Consider the following 22,509-nt stretch of genomic DNA (forward strand, 5'->3'; position numbering starts at 1 on the left):
CCTTTTGTAAAAGCTTCAAATGAAAATTCAAAGAGTTAAACTAAAAAATTATCACATATTGCAGGTATTAATTTGAACACAAGTTATTATGACTTCCCCGATCTCCTCCTTTCCCACCTTCTCCTAGATCTCCTCATACAACCAACATTTACTGGAAAAAACATTCAGTAGAAGAAAGGGCATCATTAGCCACACAGAACTTCAGGTCTTTCATTTTGTTGAAATTTGGGTTCATTGCATTATCTAACACTAAATATATGACATTTTTGCTCTGCACCTCAAGTCCCTCACTGAACCAGTCAGTGGTCTTTGTTAGCTCATGGCACGTACAGAACCCAGAGACATCAACATCAGTCTTTATCAGGCTTTTGCAAAATTGTTATTTACTGAATTCAGTTCAGTTAATACTTACCTTTATAAACAAACCAGAACCCACAGATTTAATAAGACCTTGAAAGCAGCATTGGACAACTGAAGTGCAACACAGTAACAGTGACAGCATTAATTCATAGATACTTTAATTGCTGGTTTAATGATACATCACATCTACTGAAGCTTTTAAAGATGTTTTTATTATGGTTTTATAAATTTTTATAAAACCACCAAAGCACTTTAAAGAATCATGCTTTCTTGTGTAATACATAAAACTAATTTCATACTGTGCTTCTGAAAGTTTATCATGCTGTTTTCCAAGTTATCTTACAGATGGCACATATAAGAAAAAAACAATGGAAGCATGAATTTCTAGTGACTGCAATGCAACAAGGCATCCAAACCAAGATGTTTCATTACAACTAAGTTAAAGTGTGAGTGCATTATGTAATGAACATTAGCAGTTTGGTCATTTAATCTTAATTCTGTTTACAACAAAACTAACATTTGTGCTTCACAACCTAAGATCCCATAATACAAACATAAATTCTCTGCTGTAAAATTCCCAACAAATTACTGTCCAGAAAGAAAAACATATCTAAAGCAAGAGACCAAATCTACTCACTTTCCTCGAGAATTTCTATATTTAAGACTAATATGACATACCAGACACAATAAGGCACAATGGGTGGTACAAACAAATGAATACAGTTGTCCATGAAACTTGTTCTCTTCCACAAATACTAAAATATGTACCGCTCAAGATAAATTTTCTCTTAAAAATGAAATACATCATCTTGTTATGAAAGTCCTATACAAAAATTTAAAATTTACACCATCTGAGCTGCCAAAAAATAAAAAAATGTACCGATTTCCCACAAAACTATATTTCTCACCAGCACATCCAGCCACTGGGAGGAAGGTATCCCAGCACTCTGGAAAAGAAAAGCATTATTTCCCCTGTGTTTAAGACAAAAATATTGTATTCTGCATACAGTAGTGTATTAAACTTAAAAAAGCCTAGGACTATTAAAATTACAAAATTGATTTGGAAATTATTGGTTCACTGCCTGGATGAAATAAGGCACTTTCTTCCAGCGGGCCGCACTTTTCATGTGTATGGAGACGATGAATCAGGTTCTGGTTAAAAACAAAAAGGGGCTCAGTGAGGTCCCAGAAGACGACAGGAACATTTAAACAGCAGGGGAAGACACAGGAGGTAAAACCTGGAGATGAAACTCTACACAGAAGTGGTCACTCTGTCAATGGCATTATTGACCTCGTTTTTGTTTGAATCCAGTCCTTTAGCAGCATTCATATCATTCCGTAAATTCTCCACTGTCTTTTTCATGTTCTTTAATTCTCCAGGGTGTGGAGTGGCTCGCCTTAGAAGTGTTCTCTAAAAATAAACAGCGCAATAAGTGGTTTTGCCTTTGTCTCTCTGCAAAAACAACATACACTTTCAAGGCTTCAGCATTCAAATACCAAATATTAAGTATCAATTTTTTTCCTTTTTTTCCCCCCCCTTTTTCCTTTTCAAACTACGATGCTCTGTGATGAACAACACTTTAAAAGCTACTTGTTTATGAAGACAGGGAAGGAGGTTTTAAGAAGTCTCTAAAAGCAAATTTTGTCCTCTTTTGGACTACTAATCTGAAAGCCGCTCAAGTGAACTCCAATTACAAGTTATGAAGTGAAGATTCTTTCGTAACTATACTTGGGGATTTTTTTTCTCCCCAAAAGCATGCAAATGATTTAAGATCACACTTCAAACATAAAACATCCATCTGATTTTGAACGACTCTCACAAGATCTCTTTACAGTTTTAGATGGTGTTTGTGTGAAGCTCCATTTGCCTTTCAGCCTCACCACATAGTCTGGTTCTCTAGTCAGTTGAGAACAAGCATTTTGAGAGGAAGAGGGAGTATTTCTCTCCCACCTTAGACACAGGAATGTCTATCATTGTGCCGAAACCTTTACAAGGAAAACAAAAATTTACAACTACTCCAATTAGCATCCAGGCTGGAGACCAACAGAACACCACAAATACAATATATGTGTAATACAGGTATACATGCACTTACTTTTTAGTGGCATGCATGTAAACTGTGCAGAGTACAGCAGAACTGATGACCCATAAGTGGATGCTTTGGTCAAGACTGCTTCGGAAATCTGCCCTTCCCTCTCCTCAGAAAGATCATAAACTTTTTTCCCCTAGAAAGGTTCTTGCCTCAAATCAGGCTGTAATACCAGGACTGAAAGCAGTTATCTTCAACACCTGAGCCCTCACTACTGCATGGACATTCTCAGGTTGGCACAGCTGTTAAGCAGCATCATTCTGAACTCCCTATCAGTCTGTGAACCATGCCTGTTAAGAGATATTTTGTTTCTGCTGCTTTGGAGTAAGCAACTACCTTATTTTTTCATTTCCATACTAAAGTAGGAGTTTTTATAGTCACTTTTTAAACTAAAACAATCCAGACAGTGCCCTGAAGTATCTCAAGCTGAAATCTAATGAGGACCACCAGCAACTTTTTAGAGCATCAGAGAAGCACATTAAAAATGTGACTGAAGCAGTCTTAATCTTTACAGAGAGTTTTAATTGTTAATAAAAGCTAGTAGAACTACAGATCATGTTGTGTTTTGATCTTCAGGACATGCAGAGCCCAACTTAATGGAGAGGTCTTATAAGTACAGTGACAGATGTTCCCACATCCTCTGTTTAAGTGGGAAACTAATGAGCAACATTCCTGCTGTTTATGGACACTATGGTTGTTTCAATGCAAATGGTGGAGTTAAAAAAAAAAAAAAAAAAGAATGAGAGAGAGCAAGAAAGAGACTGGAAACAGAAATTAGAAAGACAAACAATAGCAAGCTTAATGGAGACACATGCCAGAGTGCTGGAATCCTAAATTAGACCCTATATACTTTCAGGCAGTAAAACTTTACAGATGCACAGAAAGATCCTATCTTCTTTCTGGAAAGAAAACATCCTGAGCAGACAGAGGAAAACAAAGCAAAACAGAAGACTGCCCTGCATCAGAATATAAAAGTTATATTCAAAGCAGAAAAAACAAAGGCATTTAAAGTCAACATAAAAAGCTGCAGCAGCCAACATGAACAGTTTCTTCTCCAAATGTACACACAAAGCATGCAGTTCAAGCTGAAACATTTACAGCAAGAATGCTCAGAGACTTTTTGTACTTTTGCATTAATGTCACAGTGTCTGGAGGTATGCAAAGGCTTGGAAAACATACCATTTCATTTTCCTCTTCATCTTTTTCATCTTCTAAGAAGCGAATTGCACTGACTCTATTCACTGCCCGCTCGTTCCATGTTTCATCTGACATTTCATTTACCAAACTCTCCAATGCACCACATCGTGGTAGGTTATCTGTTAGAACAGGAAAACGTAACTCAAGACTCACAACAACATGCATGTGAAGTCACACAATCAACATGCTATACTGTTCATAATTGCAATAACTGAACGATCACTTATTCAAGACTTACAAGTGGCGATTTCTTCAGCAGTAGTTTTTGGAAGAAAACAGAACTAGCATTAGTTTTCTTTTATCAAGTATATACACAATAGTTCTGTATAAATTAGGTATTTCTGTATTTGAACTGACTATATAATTTAATAGACGTGCCACTATACCTGCTTTTCTTGTGGAATATGGCTGCTAGCTGACATTAGCCAGTTCCCTAAATGGCATTCCATAACATAGGATCATTGTTTTTACTAACCTCATCCTTTCAGTATTGCTAGGCATACACATCCAACAATCTGAACTCCAAGCCTTCTACCCTTGAAGCCAAGAGATTAATCTGGAGAGGAAATCTAATTTCTAGTAGTACGGCCTTTAGAGGAAGTCAAATCGACCTCACTCTTCTTGAACTAGCCTTATCTTCTCGAATTGCAAAGGGGTTAATTCATTTATTTATTTTAATTCTTAATTATTCTTAAAATCCAGAAGCTGAAAAGAGACATTCCAGAGACATTCCTACAACTCCTACTGCTTTAATGGTTTCTATTTGCTCCAGCCATATACAATTGAAACACTGGAATTAAGTCTGGGTACCTACAATACAAATACCCACAGCTGAACTTTCTCTTCAGGCCCCTTTGTACTCAGTGGAGAAGAATCCACACAATTTTCTTTTAAAAGTCCATTCTTGGATGGGATAAATTACTCTCCAGTCATTACAGCAGAGATTTAAATATTAGCTCAGATGAATCCCCTTGAATGCTCACACACAGCTTTAAAAGCTCGAGGACAAAAAATATTCAGAATTTACTGGAGCAGCAACACAGCCAATAAAAGAGTTTATGGTTCCACCTGACCCAGAGGCAAGTTTCAGCATGAAAGGGAAAAGCAACTTATACTGCAATTCTACACTTGTTAATAAATATAATAAAGTTACTGTACAGCACCTTTGCTTGAAAGAAAATTAGTTTGCTACAAAGTAAAAAGTCTACTGTTTACTATTAGCTATGCAATTTATTTTGCTGGTGAAAAGACTGCAGTTGGAAAGCCACCATTTAACCATATATATATATATATATATCTTTAAGATGTATAATCAACATACACAAATATGGACACCACTACTTAGCCCACTGGCAAGCCTCAGAATAGTGATATGAGTAACTCTTTTTCTTACAGATCTGTATTTTATTTATTGTAGCTGCTGTCACTGTATTTTCAGTAACACTCAGTGCCAAGTTTTCAAGTCTTCTGAAGACTAGTAGGATAACAGAAAAATCTAAGTTTAATGTTAGAAATTCAACCATAACTTTGCTACTTTGCTCACTAGAGATTATGCATGCTTTACAAAACTTTATGGGACAACTCAGTAAACAAAGAAATAATACTTCTATACATAACGAAAAGCTGACTCTAGGCACTTACCTTGGCAACCAGGCTCAGAAGGCATTTGAGGAAGTAATACACATGTTAAAATCTTTTCTCCTGTTTCAGGGTCTGTGTCAGTCTGAAATGTCAGCAGAGGTTGGGACTGGTTATCAGACAACCACAAAGCCTTCAGCTTTAAGGTAGTCAGTGAAATGGGAAGATACGTCAGCCTAGTTCAAAAAAGCAAAGTAAAAATGTCAGGACACTCTCTAGGAGACTCAATAGACGGTCGTGAAGGCAACTCAAGTATACATCGCTGAGTTGGAACAAACAGGATTGAATTTAATGCCTCTAACAGAAGGCATTGCAGTAGTCACCAATTTCAACTACTCCATTCTTTAAAAAAAAAAAATCTGCAGCTGAACTTTATACCATAATCCTCTGAAGCTGTGAACAACAGGTAAAACTACACTGAGCTTCCTCTACTGCAGTAAAGTGCCCTGGAAGGCGGACAGCTGCTTCCTGTCAGGAGCCTTACATGTAAACAGTGGCCAGAACAGAAATAAGCAAGTGCCTGTGAGACAATTATATTGCATAGATGAGATGCCCTTCGCTATTCCTCCATTTTGGTTTTTTTTTTTTTCATTTAACTTCCTACTAACTGAACTAATTTGCTGGTTTATGCTTTAATCCACTCGTTTTGCATGTTGATGTTTGAAGCACTAAGACTCATGAGAAGCTGCAAGGTCAAAGTGGCTTTCCTTGTTACTCACACTGTATCACGAAGATAAGACACTCAATATTAGTGCCACTTGACATGGCTTGGTAGCTTCACCTGAAGCTCTATCCACTGCCTATATTCTCAGAAATATACAAATCCAGAGGGTTGTTTTTTTAAATCCAATCTCTTCTTCAGGGTCAAAGTAATCCAAAAATCACACTCATGACAACACACAATTCATGCTACTTTTGGCCCAGGGGGATGACTACTTCAACAATTTCAACAGTAACACTAACAGGAATGTCATAACTGGTTTTTTATTACTCAGTTCTTAGACATACTATCTTTTGCTATCAGAAAGAATTAAGTAAATACAGCAAAAGAACATGAAAATACGAAAATCTCTTGCCTGTTTCCAGCAACATCCAGGACATGAAGTTCAGTGGCCTGTGAAATTTCAGAGGGAATTCGAGATAATCTGTTGTCACGTACAGAAAAGACGTTAAGACTGCAGCAGCCCCCAACCTACATTTGAGAAGAGGGGGGGAAAAAAAAAAAGCAAGTCTGGTTTTGTTGAAGTACCATAGCATAACAAAAGCATGCAGTACGGGTCACAGAGTGTGTCACAGCACATTCAAGTTACAATGCCTGCCAGACACTTCCCCCAGAGGTACAGACTGCAAACAAGTGTTAGTTTAGAAGAAGTCTGACCTGAAGCAAGTCTGTTGGGGCAGTCTCTGGAACATCTGTATCTGCAAATAATGGATATCTTTACATATAGGTCACACTCTAGCTACCTTTCAGAGCCTTCCGCACCCAGAAGAAACCAGTAACCACACAGAAGCTACTCTGTGCCCAACATTCACAAAACACCCTACAGTCAACTTTTTCTAGCTCTATGTTTTACATGTTAATTCTTTCTTTCCTCATGGCAACTTTATATCCGGGCAAGCGCAATGGGGCTTGAAGCAAGGCAAAATGCTAAATACACCTATCAACTCCCAAAATTTATTGAGTCCACAAAGATTAATGAAAAGTTCACTAGAAGCAGAAGACTTGGTAAAATCTTTGATGCCCCAATTCATTAGAAGCATCCAATTTCAACATGATTCCCACATGAACTGGCCTTCTTTAATCTATTTTAATCTAATATCCTCTGTCTCTATCAATTTACCCAAATATAAGCACTTGCATTCTCAAGCTAATTCGTTTTTTGGGTGCAAAAGATGGGATTTTTCAGTTTTACCTTTAAAAATCTACATTTTGCACCAAAAGTAGCTGTTTTCAGAAAAATAAACCCTCCACATTTGATTAAAAAACCCTCATTCCAACTTTATGTTCCAGAGGGAACTACTTTAAACAGGAAGATAATCAGTTCTAGGAACTCAAAAGCTGCCTCAAGTAACTCTTTGTTCCTATTAACAAAGGAAACTCATCTTTGTTTGCTTATCATACAGAGTTTCAAAAAGCCCCGTTGTTTGTTTGCCAGTTCCAAAACTCACCGTAAGAAGGTGAAAAAAGATTTCTCTTCTCTTACTCCAAGTATTAGAGGCAAAATATCCCAATGCCATTTGAAGCTTTCAAGTTAAGTAGACTTAGAATCTAACTATAGAGTTAGATTCCGAACTAAAACAGTGGAACACCTCCGTTCAAGAATCAGAGGACTTCTATAGTGACATACATCTAAGAAGGTTCTCCCCTCACACTATAGCAAATATGTAACTATACCTTGGCCAGAAGTCCCCAAAACTAAGCTGAAATTATTGTATTCTTGTCAACTGTCAGTTGTGCCTTTGCAAAACCTAACCCAAGACTGAGATTATAGACAAATAGCACAAAATATTTTAACTAGTCAAAGTAAAAATAGTGTTGATTTAGCCTATACTATTTACTAAGCAAAAAGCCACTTTTAAAGGAAGCAACTGTGACTTACAAAATAAAACAAAGAAATGGAGCATTTATATCCCACTCACCTTCCTTTGTATGATAAATGCTTTTTAACAGAAGAAAACAGCAATCAGCTGCTCAAGGCTTCTGATTCACAAGCTATTTACAGCACAAAGTTAACGCACTACATTCTTGACAAAAGAGAATCCGTGACATTTCCCTTAAATCACTGCACTCCTAAGATACAGCTATTTCACAAGATTATCAGCTTTCCCAGCCCTGTGTGTACCACAGAAGCATGAACCTTGCAAGCCATTTTAGCTTGTGAATCAAAGCCCTTAGAAACCAGCACTCAAATAGTAAGCAAACATTTCTTAGTGCAAGAACTCTGCTATTCACTTTAAAGAGTGTACAAATTCTTAAATAATGTGCCTTCACACATTCACAGAACACACTGTGACATTAAAAAAATATATATACAAAGTAAGTGTCTAATTGGTGTTTCTAACATGAGTAGCTCTGAAAAGCAAGAAATACAATTAGGGAATGTTGATGAGCTGGCAAGTGATGCCCTCAGTGTGCACAAAGTGTTCCCTTTTCATGAATGAAGTTTGCGTTACTCAGTCTTGGAGCATGGAGATCCAAACAGGTTAGCCAAACAAACAAAGTAAAGCCATGCAGCCCTGATGAGACCAAAACTTCTACACTTCTGACAATGGAAAAATGCAGCAGTGGAATCAGGACAGCCTGAGTCATCATGCACTTAAAGCAGTTTAATGAAAGGTAACAGTAGAACCACGGACTGAAGAATACTTACAGGGTTATCAATTTACCTGACCCATAATTTTCCAAGCGGCTAACAATTAAGAAAATACAAGAGATGTTCAATTTATTTTTCTTTACCCATACTGGACAAGAGCATGCCAACAAATGGAGACAGAACATACATTCTTCTACTGCCAAAGAGGGTTGTAACTCCTAAATCATTTAAACTTCAGTTAATATAACTTTGCTCTCTATCAGTCAACAGGCTGCTGTTCAAAGGTTGTTTCATTCAAAGGTAGTGAAGACCTTTTATTTTAGTAGGGTAGTAGGGTAACTAAAAATGAGACACTGAATTTTTTTAATGAAACTGTTTTTAGAAAATGCAGACAGCATTTAACAAGCAGCATCGAGTGAGATATCACACAGGAAAAAAGGACAAGCTGACAGTTAAAAATCAATTAAAATCTTTGTAATTTCAAACAAAGATGGCACCCATCCAGCAGTACAGAAAGACATCAGGTCCAATGCTTGAAAACCTAAACAAGAAGCAGTACCACGGAGGCAAAGTGCACACACTACATGGCATGCGGAAAGGAAAACACTGTTGTGGCTGCCATGAAGTAACACGGTATCAGAACGTCGCTGGTTTGGCTCAGAGTTGTTAACTGAGGAAGAGCCATGCTTTCCAAGGGTCACATGCTCACAACAAACTGTGCCAAACCACCGCATACGCAGCAAGGACACAGCTGAGGCCACAAGCCCATTCGCCAGTTAAGCACACACTTCATTTCCAGCACAGACTTCACTTAATGGGGACAAGCATGTGCTTAGTTCTAGGCACGTGAGTAACTGTTCCAAGGACTGGAGGCTTAAAGAAGTCCTCACGTTCTTCTGTAGTGAGCAGGACATCAGGAAAAGATCTCACATGAGTTGTGCATGCCTAAGTCATACTCATGAGACTTAGTTCATTTTAGCAACTTTAGTTTAAGGGTTACTGACTTGTCACATCACACCAACTCCAAAGAACAGTAAGCCTAGGTAAAAACCAAAAGGAAAATCACAAAAACAAAACTCACATCTCGTCAGGCAGTAAATGGTGATTTCTATGAAGCACTAATCTTAAGATCATTGATACTACGAAGATAGAACAAAACTGCATTCAGATGGGCTTGATTGAGAGGATGAGCATCACTAGGAGGCATCTAGAGGCATCACAAACCTTTAACCCTTTAAACCCTTTAATGGGTGATCTTACTGCTCTTTTCTTCTATCTCAGTCTGAGGCTCATCTTCCTAACAGCTTCCTCATTATGGAGAAGCAGTAAGGCTGGGACACACATAGACAGGGTATCAGCTTGGTTGCTAAAACTCCCCCCCTATGTTGTCATCATGACCAGCATTTAGCATTTCACTCTCCTGCTTTTTTGCCATTCATATACCCACTACTAGTCTACCTTAAACAGTCCTCCAGAACTCAAGTCTTAATACATTGCTTCTCTGCTGGTGTTTCTGATGACTCTCAAGTAGATATCAGCACCTGTTTACTACTCAAAGGTATGAATCAATTCTTCTCTCCTTTAGCAGTCAGCACCTTTCACACAGCTATAAGCAATGCAAAAAAATTACATTATGACAAATACTGTAATGATTAGTCTTCAGCTGTCGTGTGACTAGCTAGAAGTCCAGTGATGCATCTCTTTTATTCAACTCTCAAAAGAGCTGTCAGCATCAAAAACTCTCACAGATGTAAACAAGTCTGATAAATATAGTGGCAATTTAAACACAGTTCCTCTTGTGTTGTAAAATCTTTTCCAGCATTATATACAAAATTTTGTTTTGGTTCAAAGAAAATAAAGTCAGAATTTTCCTTGGCTCCACATAAACTATATTAATTCTTTAACTGCAAGCACAGGGTACATTTAGGGGTAGAAAAACCTGCCCAATTCACTATCATTAACTATTATTCTGTTGTTATTATTAACTTTAAATTGGCTAGGAAAATCTTCAGTAAACTCACTTCAACACCTCCTGCACCACTGGTGAACAGTAGGAGAGGGACTCACCAAGACAGCTTCTTAGCCCTCTGACTCAAGTGTTCCTGCACTTTTTCTCAGTGTCTTTCTTTTTTTTCCTTTGAGACACACATACTTCTACACAAATGAGGGAAGGGACAGGATATCAAAAGTTAAAATCAGAAAAAACAAAGTGGTCCCAACTTGTTTTAAAAAATTTAAATTTAAAAACCATAGTTATTGCAAAAAAAAAAAACAAAAACAAACCAACCCTATAGTTTTACCTAATGGAGTAATAATTCTCACAATGTATCTCAGAGCCAGGAAGGACACATTACCAGATCTCTGCAGATTGTAAAGACTCATTAACAAAAGCACATAAACTGGAAAACATTCCAAGGAGGTTATTTATGCAAGTGCCAAAATCAACACACCAGTTTCATCAGCGTTCCTGTGCCAGGGTGGGATTTCAACACCAAAGAGTCACCAGGCAGGTCTTTCAAGTTTAAGGGGAAAAACATTTGTAACTATGAACAGGTTTAGACATTCTCAGTTCTTGCTGAAGTCTGTTTCACCACTTCAGTCAGAGAGAGACTAAGCTGCAAAATGAGATACTGAAGATGAAATCTGTGACTCAAGCCTTGGTCATACATTTAGTTCTTCCACATTTTACCTTTATCAGCACACAATAAAGAAGAACCTTTGAACCAGGAAACCTTGAAGGTGTATTTACATACAAACTCCTTAATAATCCCAAGTCAAGAAATTTTACACCAAAAGATAAGGAATGGTTTTACAAATGTGCCTCACAATAGATCTTGCAACGTAATAGTTTAACACAGTGACTCAAAATCCAATTCTCTTAAACTGTTAACAAAACACAACCAAATCAACATCCTTCTACTCCCTTCCCCAAAAAACACACACTACCACAGAAAAGCTAGAACTCAGAGATTATCTCACCAGGCTACATTAAAGCAGGCACATAATTTCCACCGTCCTATCTATAAAAGTGGTCTTTGCTACTGGAATAATTCTGGATGAAATGACAGCAACACCAAGCAGGTACAGTATTGGGTACAAGTACTCTTTTCTCTAGCTGAATTCCACTTTTTTTTCTACACACAAGACCGTGTCTTTGTCCCTCTCCAACAGAAACCAGTAACAGCCTGTCTCATATCCATGTTTTATAGGGCCGAAGACCACATGCGCACAGCTGCTCTAGCACTCTGTAAGGCAGAGAAAGAATGGAAGAGGTAAGAAAAACACGTAAAGGAAAAGAGGGAAACATACTGAGGAAAAATATCTGCACTGCATACTCTACTTCTGCTTCTGCGAGGGGGGAACCAGTGTACAAATACCAACTTTGATGTGCAAATGTCCACGACCCCAGTCTTTGCCATACTCTCTCAGGAGACATCTTAAGCAACACACAGCAGGCAGGGTTGTTGAAAATTACTTCTGACAGAAGCTTGTGCCTGGCTTTAAATCTTAGTTAGTCAGTTTAAGATGAAAATAAACAGAAAACACAGTATACTTTCTCACTGTCAAGCAGAGCCTTCCAACAGACAGTAAAAGGGTGACACATTTTCCTGTCTTCCCTAAGTGCACTACCAGTGTATTTTGTATTTTTTTCCAAGTCAGTAACAATGAGAACAAAAATGGAAATTGAACATTTCACCAAAGACACCAAATTGTTCCTCCCTGCCATCCAAAGGGAAACTCAGAATTGAAATCTTTGCCATTATCAGCCCCCTAAAGCTGCTCCCATTGATGCTTTCCATAACAGCAAACAGTACTTGTTATACCTATGCACTCAATTATGTGGAACATTTTTCTTTTAGCGACATGAAATGTGACTCTTCACTTAATTCCTCTGAATTTTAAGCAGAAAACGTATACTATGAATCTTCGTGTTTGGTTTAAAGCAAAATGCTGTTGGTTAAGAAAAATACTATACCGAGAAAATCCAGCTCCAAGAACAGATGGAACATGAGCAGAGAGCAACAGATTACTTTGTTTTTGAAACTACCATTTCAGCACTCTAAGAAGGCACTCTAAAAACATTCAAGGAAAAATGTTTTACTTCACAGCTGTAGCTCAAGGAATTCAAACTGAAACTTGAAAAACTGAAACAGAAAAGTCTTGTTAGCTAGAAAGTAGGTTCTGCAACACAAGCATATTAACAGTATTTTTGAGGCACACCACTGCCATCAGTTGTTTATGCTTTCTATTTGTAACATTACTATCTTGGAATTCAAATGCACTGATCAAAGGTGAGATGACCCTGCAGTTAGAAAAGGGCTGGCTTCCTTTAAAATTAAATAATAAAAAATTAAATATCCACAGAGCAAAACATAAAATCTTACATTACATGTAATTTCAAAGCACTTGCTCTAATGAGACAGACACGTTGGCGTGGACACCTTTAAAGGAAAAATAAAAATTCTATTTCAAAGTCATTGATAGGGAGCCAAAGAGCTCTGCTTCCTCTGTTTCCCTGCCAAGCTCCCTTGGGAACCACCCTCTCTCATTTTTATTTCCTGGACTTCCACAACTCCCCAGCTCACCTCATTCCAGACACTACCTTCCTTTTTCTCATTATTCACCTTCTCCAAACACAGGCTCAGCCCTGTCTTCATTCCACTTCTGTGCAGGTGTCCCCCTCCCTCCCTCTCTCTCATGTGCACTGAAGTTCTCTAGACACACTCTCATTCTTCACTTCACCCTTGGATATCCCCGTCACCAACTGAGCAACACATTCCACCTCTGAAAAACGTCGCTGGTTCCAAGTCTTCAGTATCTTGCTCAGTATTAATCCCTCTATTGTTTTCAACTGAGCTCTTACCCCACTATACCCCCAAACAGACATGGTCCATATTCCCCCTGCTTTACCTGCTTCTGCAGCTGAGCCTTCTCCTCTCACCTGCTCCTGTCCCTGCTTCTTCCAAGCCACACTGATTGCCCTTATGCACCACCTCCAATACCATGTATTCCATTAACTGAGAAAAGCGCTTATACACTACACAAGATATTAATGTCCAACCTGGAAATAAAGTGTACCAGTAAAACCTTCCATGCTAAACTCAGAACAATTCTGCTCAAAGGTGCAGTAGACATAAAACTGCACAAATCTCAAGTACAGGCATTTTACCATACCTGTGTTATGTATTAACTTAAAGGCCTTTGTAAAGACATGGAAAGTCTTCTGCTGTATGAGCACAAGATGAGAAAGACATTAAACCATTAGAGAGCATCCAAAAGAGGGCAACAAAGATGGTGAAGGGCCTTGAGGGGAAGCTGTATGAGGAGCGGCTGAGGTCACTTGGTCTGTTCAGCCTGGAGGAGACTGAGGGGAGACCCCATTGCAGTTACAGCTTCCCTGTGAGGGGAAGCACAGGGGCAGACACTGATCTCTTCTCTGTGGTGACCAGTGACAAGACCTGAGGGAAGGGCCTGAAGCTGTGTCAGGGGAGGTTTAGGTTGGATATCAGAAAAAGGTTCTTCACCCAGAGGGTGGCTGGGCACTGGAACAGGGTCCCCAGGGAGTGGTCACAGCACCAAGCCTGACAGAGTACCGGAAGTGTTTGGACAATGCTCTCAAGGCATATGGTGTGACTCTTCGGGCTGTCCTGTGCAGGGCCAGGAGTTGAACTTCATGATCTTGATGGGTTTCCTCCAACTCAGCATATTGTAAGATGAAAACTGCCATCCCATACCAACGCAGATAGTTTTCCCAGGGTCTTGCCTCTTGCTAGCAATCATGCAACCTGTCTGGGTAAGACCTGTAACAATTCTCTGTTCAGAACCAGAAGCACCACTGCAGAGAAGACACTGTTCTGCTAGAAAAGCTGCAGTACTAACATATCTCCTCCCTCACCTTCCCCCAATTAGGTGACTGGCCTGTGGCAGCTCAGACCAGGACACTGATTGATGCTGCCAGTGCCACAGCACGGCAGCTGCCCCTGCTTGATCCCTCTTCTTCAGCGTTTCCCCATCTCCTTGCCACTTTGCTTTCTTCTCATACCTCCTTCTTGAGCTCTCCAAGCTCCATAAGGAAGCAAGTCAGAGCTGATACTCCTCTCAATTTCCATCCAATGGCTGTCACCCAAGTACATAACCCTCCTGCTCCTTAGGTGACTGAAAGTGGAGAACAATAGCTACAAGCTCAGAGTCACACACTAGATAGGAAAATTAAGAGGGAGAATTACTTGGACAAGTATCACAGAGAAAAAGTAGTACAAACAGAACCAACTCATAGTCCCATGCTACAATCATAGGATGCTGCTTTCCCGACTTTTTTTCCACAATTTACGCCTCAACTAAACTTGTAAAGCCTTCAATAAGATTTAGTTCCACAACACAAACTCTAGCCTCATTTCATTCTACATACTGTTACAATAGACAAGAAGTCCTAGTGCTCATTGCTGCAAAATCTGAGGTATCTTGGTCACGTCAGGTCCTTATATTTAAGGACAAAAGTAGTCCAGAGATCTCCAAAACCAAAAAGACTGTCAAGACAGTCACTGAGCCACTTTTCAGAGTATGAAACTTTCCCTTAGATATTGGTCATAGCAGTGAGGTGAGGAAGTGTGTGGCAGTAGTTTCATACTACATGCAGAAGAGACATATTGGTGTTGCATGCACCCTACCAGAACTCCCAAGTCTTCAAATAGTGCAGGACCTGACATCTACACTGGGAATTAACAGTTGAAAACTAATTAGATCCCAGTTAGTTACACGCTAATTAGATCCAAGCCTTTTTGTTCAACTACAAAGACATTTTGTACTTCCAAGCCACCAAATCACCACAGTTCAGACCTAGTAGACAAGTTTCTGGTTTTGATCAGTTTGGAAAGAATACCCATGGGACCAAAGTTGCCTGCTACTTCTTGTAGGCATCTGAAATCAAGAGTTTTCTGTTTCTACAATCTCATCTGTACAGAACTTACCTCTTTGGGCAAAGATGTTAATTTGTTTCTATCAGCATTCAAATTGTTCAGCTTCTTTAGTTTTCCAATGCTCTTCGGCAATGACTGTGCCAACAAAAACAAAACAATACACAAACAGAATTTGTAAATACACAGAGTCAGGGTAAACCACTTAACTCGCTTGTATAATTAATTAATAGTCTGATCCACTTTCAAAATTGAAATGTAGTTAATCCTCATTACTGCCACACCTTCCAAAGAAGGTCCAAAGGTTTATATTTCAGAACAAGTGTCCAGGAATGTCAGTTTCTAACACAAATTCACTCATTAATTATCTCTGCACCATGACAATAGACACACAACAGCTGTGTACAGAATGCATGTATGTAGGATATGCGTATTATCTAACTTTACACTCCTAAAATTGCTTCTTGGTCAGCTATCTCCTAACTGAGGTGCTATAAACTGACTGTCAGAGAGGCATCTTTTCAACAGTCTTAAGCTTCTAACTCAACCAAGCACAAGAAATGCTCAAACCTAGTTTATTTAAAGACAGCTACTCTCCAAGTGTCAGCATCACATGAAGTTTCAAAATAATGGAAGAAAACACCTAACAGAAGGAGTTCTGAGATTTTATTTTCATTTAACATATTTAACACCTGGCTAGAGCAGATCAGCAGAGCAAGTAGTTCGAGCTCTTCAGAGCTCAGGCCTTCTATTCAGTCCCAGCAAGACTGATCCAGATAATGCACAGCAAAAAACTTGCAATAATGCAATACAACACAAACCCCTGCATAAAAAAACGCAACAAAGTAAGCGATACCTGCACTCCACGAGCTCCAATTCTCTCACTGGTCATGAAAGACTCAGAAGTGAATATATAACTGCTTAAGCATTTGAAGGGCGGATTGCTACTACACACAGCTTGATCTCCAGCATTCATTTAACAGGTAAGAAATAAGATGCATTTAAAGAAAATGCACTACTTAGCAGTAGCAAGGGTGAGTAACCTAATGAGCTAAGTGATTCAGCACTTAACAGCAGGTCTTATTACCACCTGCCATTTGAGCAGCCATGACCATGCTTACCTGCAGCTGGTTTTCTGTGAGAACTAGTTCAGTAAGGCTTTCACAGTCTCCAATTGAATCAGTTAGTTGAATCAGTTTGTTCTGATCAACCTTCAAAATGGAGAGCCTCCGCAATTTTCCTGGACAGAAAGAACAACATGGATTTTTAGTCTAGTATCCTCCAATACCTTTAATTCCATTAATTTTTACTGCTGCAAAACACCTAGAAATCCTCTAAAACAATGAAAAAATTTTTTAGGTGAAATAAAAGAACTCAAGCACTGCTTTACTTAGTGCTTGCACTATTTTTGCAAGTTTTAATATGACTGAATTAATATTCAATATTCATATCCAACCTTTAAGCATATTAAATTGAAATAAAGTCACAATCTGAATGATATCCCATGTAAATATCAAGGATGTGTCTACCCAAACGCCTATAAACAAGGGAAAAAATTACCTGTTTGGTCCTCAATTATACAATGTTTATTAATAAAGAAGTCTTCAGAAGATCACCTACACCTAATCAGACACAGTGAGAACATCCTGCACTGAAGTGATAGCCCAAACCCAAACAGGATCAAGGTCTCTTTGTCCTAACAGAGAACCTAGTTAGTCAGACATGAAACCCAAGTTTATTCTTTAGATGAGAAATCAAACTTCTTTGAAGGTGACCTTCTCAGGAAGAACAAAACACTATTTCAGTGCAGAAAACTCTCTTTGTTCTACTCCTTTGTATCCGAATGGTCTTTGGTGCAAAAGCTGACTCAGGCAGAGCCCAAGATAAAGAATTCAGGAGACAACACTAGGTGCTGACACCTCCCTGCCACCCCTGTGTTTTCCAAAACAGCTGTAATACTCTGGAGTATCAAATTCACTGATGATGCTAAATCATGAAGAGATGTCAGACACACAAAAAGACAGCAACCTAAACAGAAACCTGAGGTTTAGCACGGAGAGGTGCAGAGCTCTGCACCCAGACAGAGTAAACCTGTGCACCAGCACAGGCTGGGAAGCGACAGCTATAAAACAGCCCTGCTGAAAAGGACATGGATACCATGCTGAGCACCCGGCTGAATACTAAAGAGCAGTGAGCTCTCATCAGAAACAAACACCAACTAGACTACATTAGGAGAACTACAGCCAGCAGATCAACAGAAGTTGCTATATCCTATCTATGCGCAATTAGTGAAACCACACCTTCAAAATCATTCTCAGTTTCATGTGATGTCCTGTCTTCCCCCTCAACTCCCCTGTTCAAGTGATGGGGGTCCAGTAGGAAGCTACCAAGATGGCCAGGGCACATATGAGCTGAGGCTGAAGGAGCTGACTTTGTTGACTCCCACCAAGAGACAGACAAGGAGGCATCCAGAAACTGCCCAGGACCACTGGCAGGGCAGTTACAGACATGACAGAGCCAAACTCCTCTCTGCAGTGGCAGGTGAGGCAGCAATGGCTGCAAACTGCAGCGTGCGAGATCCCAGCTGCTCATCAGAAGCAGCTTCCTCAGTGGGAGGTGGTGCAGCACTGGCACAGGCTGCCTGGGGGTGCTGGAGCTCCATCAGAGCTTTGGAGACTGGGTGAGACACGGCCACAGCTGACCTGACCCACTGGCACTGGTGAGAGCCCTGTTTCAAGAGCTCTACAGATCCACCAATCCCACCAAGAATTCAGTGATCAGCTGGGCAACTCCCAGGAGCTTCCACAGAGACCAGCAAGGTTCACTTCTGCCAACAAGCTCTGTCTAGCCAGGTGCATGGGCTGCCGACTTTCAGAAGCTACAGCTCCATTTCTGATGTACAAAAACTGTACTGGCCAGCACAGGTCATCAGAGAGGGCTGCTACAACTCTCTGTCAAACAAACAGTAGGCAGCTGTAGGACCCACAACTGCCACCCCACTCCCCAAGTCTAACTCCTAGAGAAACTTTTCTTAGCCTTATATAGAATATATACGAAGGGGGAAGGTCTGACCACTCTCTTCCAAATGTTAAATGTGGTTAAACCACATTCACAAGTCCTCCTTCCCCTACACCTTTACTATTTTTTGGGGGGGGGGAGATGGGAGGGAATCCTCTAAAGGAGAGGGTGTACTCCTACAAATGGAAATTTCCAGAAAAACAGCTGATGAGTAGAGAAAAAAATGCTTGTTCGACTACTTGTCACAACTACTGCACAGGTAAAAACATACACCTTAAAAAAGGCACTGGTAATGCTTCAGGAAACATTCTTCAGTTACTGAACCCAGTCTAAGGGGTCAGACACAGAAAGGTTGTAGCTGGAATCCTCAAGGCAAGGATTAATGGGCTGCGAGGCAAACAGCCTTCCACTAGGTTCAGTAGAGGATTAATCACATTGTCCAAACGAAGATAAACACACACTGCCATTCAAAATACTGTATTTTGATACAGTGATACTTTCAGCCAGTCTTATCAAGTGACCCACAGCATGTTGCAAGCTACAATTTTACATTGTTAAAGAGTTCTGATGGTGACATGGATACAATGGGAACTGAAGGGACATACTAACTTTTACATTGTTTTGGATGTATCAAGTGAACACTGAAAGAGGATTATGAGGGAGTCATTATGCAGGCAATTAAAATGCAGCATTAATAAAGCTATGCATTTCATACTAAGCAAAAATAAAAAAAAAAAAAAACAACTTGAGATAAACTCATCTCTTGCACAAAAAGACTTAAAAAACGCAAATGACTTCCAGTTATGGTGGATTAAATGGTTCTGTGTGATAGCATTCATCTTGTACTTACCAATGCCATCAGGTAAGACCTGAAGTAAATTTTGAGAAACAAGCAAGTCTGTTAAAGAAGTCAGACCACTAATTTCTTCAGGAAGGCATTCCAATTTATTTTCAGAAACATCCAGACAAAGCAGGTTTTTCAGGTTTCCTACTTCCTGCGATACAAGACAAAAAATTTAAGTCATGCCCAAACACGTAAGAAAGCATTTTGAAAAACGAAGTTCCACAAAGAAAAACAATTATCTGTATGACCTCTTAATTGGCCATTCTTTGTACGACCTCTAAAAGCAGAAAAAAGTAAATAATTACACTTTACATATGATAAACCAACCAAGTGATTCAGTCACGGTTTCTTGTTTTAACTATTAAACTGGCTTCAGTAGTCAGGCAAGCTATGCCAAGCACACCCAGACAAGCACCAGCCAAACCTGGAGTTTTCCTCAAGTAAAGACTGCAAAGTTGTTTTTTTCAGAATGGCAGATTATCAACCACTACATAATTAAAGTCTACCCCTCCCAATTAACCCTAGGCAAATTAGGATTAGTCTCTCCTGGCTGCTACAGCAACATGCCATGACATCTAGGGATTTCATATCCTCACATCTCCCAGCTACAACAAATGTAGAAATAGGAATTGAGGGTGTTGCTCTGGCAAGCGTATCTGAACTGCCAAGTTATACTGCCATCATCTACTATTATTAATGACTACTTAATTTTTTTACCACGGCAACCCAACCATTAGACAGAGAAATACCTTTGACTTTATTAGCTATCAGAGCATCCCCCCTTTCCCCATGCACACAGACATCCCTATACACACTTGAGAACAGATCTCATTTTAGTCATCCAAATCACCTTTCAGAGAACAGAATGGATGAGGAAGAAGTGCCTTTTACTTTTACATATATGAAATTTTCATACAGCAATGGCCTTGATCCTAAGTTACAAGATCGGTTCTTTTACTTTTGAAATGCCTACCTCTCAAGAGGATCTTTCATTAAACACATACCCTTTATATTACAAGTTCACCCTTTGGACACTGACCACAATAATGGTCAATTTTAACAAAAACGGCTGCTGAAGTCACACTTGACCTTTTATGAACTATCACCTCTACTTAAAAAATTACTAGGCCAACCAACAAAAACAAAGTCAACTAAACCCACTGAACTGTAACTGATTTCCAAGACACACAGTTGACAATGAGATCCATGCAGCAAGTAACAGCAAACTGCAGGAGGAACAGAGAAAAACAGGTTTTGACTTGGCTGTAAAGGAAAAAGAGGGAAAAGGAACCATCCCACATATTATAAAAGTTCTTAAGAAAGGGAATTTAGAGTGCTGTAAGCTTTAAATGCTAAGTTCCGTCATCCCGTGACTGATGTCAGATGGGGGATTTGCCTGAATAAACCAAAATTTCTGTTTATGGTAACAGTTCCATTATTGTACTTCTTCCAAATATCATGCTTAAATGGATGAAGATGACTACAAAAAAAAAAAAAAAAAAAAAGGATTCATACTCAAAACTTTTAAAACTGCAATTCAGATAGATACACAAGGCGAGGGTTAGCTCAAACAACTAATGGCTCCCTGATCTTAGGGCAAGAACTATAAACAGATGATGTGTCATCCTACAAACTGAACAATGTGCGTATTAGGAAACAATTCCTTTGTCAAAATGCTTAAAAGAAAATTTCTGACAACATACAGCATCATGGCCAATCCCTTACAGAGGAACTCATTAAGAGAAAACCCTTACACACCCAAAACCAAACCCAGGCAAAGACCCAGACTGAAAAAATACTCCATTTTAAAGCACTTCCCTTTAGGAATGAATGAAAAGGTTTTCTTTTAAAAGCATCTTCAAAACAGTATCAGTAGAGCTCATTTTTACCTGAGGTATTTCAGCTAATTGGTTTCCATCCAACCAAAGGTCTTTAAGATTGAAAAGTGCACCAATTGTTTCTGGCTATAACATAAAAAGCAGTGAAGTTAAGTAGCATAGGAGCTTCAAGTAAAAAACAAACAGCTACCCAACAATTACAGTCTAAGTAACCCAATTCTTACTGAGAGCACTATTTAAGAAGTACCTTGGTTAGAAGTAGTGACTATAAGCATTTGGAAACTCCATCATACAAATTAATTGCTACAGCTTAATAAGCTACCATTCTTTACCTGGCATGCACTAACAAATTGCCTGCACAGCCTTGATCTACTGAGAATCCATCCAACATTCACCTGAGCCACCTTAAGGGAGATGACAGATACATTTTTGGTAGATTTATCTGTGACAATGTAGGAACTTTCAACCCCTTAGCCCAACCATCCCCTGACACAAGTCCATATGGCAATTATAACTGCAAGCACAGACAAGAGTTTGTGTCCTTCCACTCCTTTTTATTTCCATAAAAAAAGCTGGGCCATTTTCTAGAGATCAGCTGCAGTTTCTCGAGTAAAGTGACATTGTACTGAGCAAGACTAAGCAGATATGAAAGCACCAGCTCACTGTGAAAATTCATCTGCACCTATAAAAAGACTCTCCCTCCATATATTTTTCTTTCTTCCATTTTGGACATCCTATAACTTATTTAACCTAAATGATGCATAAAACAAGACCAATGTGCAGTTTCAGTGGCATGCTCTCTTACCAAATGATAAAGTTCATTGTTTCCTAAATCAAGTTCTTCTAGTCGCTGCAGCTGGGCAAGTGATCTGTGAGATAAGTCAAAACAAAACCACATTAGACTAAAGCAACAGAAACCCCATGTATTTGAATAAGCTCATTTTACTGAAACTTGAATTTCAAATTACAATGCAGTGTAAGCAGACAGTTATTTTACCAGGCACAGACTGTTTGCAGCAATATCTTACTGAAAAAATAATTTGGTTTGTCAGTGTAACTGTATGCCCTTGAAACTTAAAACTTAGTAAGCAACCAAATCATTACTTTTTTTTTAATTTAACAGTAAGTCCCCTGGGGTAGCAAATGCCACATACTTTAGTACAGTTAGTTAGATTTACTTTTAGGGGAAATTTGCAGTTATGCAATTGCATAAAAATTCCCCACCGTGATCACATAACTGTGTGACTCAAGACTCAATATCCATCATTTATCTTCTCAACATGATCCATCAATTTC

General features: G+C 39.1%; 1 protein-coding gene across 2 annotated transcripts in view; it reads right to left on the reverse strand.

The window, feature by feature from the left end:
• Window positions 1-505: 505 nt before the first annotated feature.
• Window positions 506-22,509, reverse strand: part of LRRC1 (leucine rich repeat containing 1) — a 70,476-nt gene continuing 48,472 nt past the window's right edge. For both annotated transcript variants that reach the window (XM_039569344.1, XM_039569345.1), the window contains exons 6-14: window positions 22,019-22,082; window positions 21,265-21,339; window positions 19,382-19,526; window positions 16,635-16,753; window positions 15,568-15,651; window positions 6,362-6,477; window positions 5,289-5,461; window positions 3,630-3,766; window positions 506-1,771 (exon numbers count right to left, since the gene is read on the reverse strand). In XM_039569344.1, coding sequence (XP_039425278.1) covers window positions 1,613-1,771; window positions 3,630-3,766; window positions 5,289-5,461; window positions 6,362-6,477; window positions 15,568-15,651; window positions 16,635-16,753; window positions 19,382-19,526; window positions 21,265-21,339; window positions 22,019-22,082 — 1,072 coding nt within the window. In that variant the 3' untranslated portion in view covers window positions 506-1,612. The remainder of the gene's footprint in view (window positions 1,772-3,629; window positions 3,767-5,288; window positions 5,462-6,361; window positions 6,478-15,567; window positions 15,652-16,634; window positions 16,754-19,381; window positions 19,527-21,264; window positions 21,340-22,018; window positions 22,083-22,509) is intronic.

This window comes from Corvus cornix, chromosome 3 (assembly GCF_000738735.6).
Source record: "Corvus cornix cornix isolate S_Up_H32 chromosome 3, ASM73873v5, whole genome shotgun sequence".
NCBI lineage: Eukaryota > Metazoa > Chordata > Aves > Passeriformes > Corvidae > Corvus > Corvus cornix.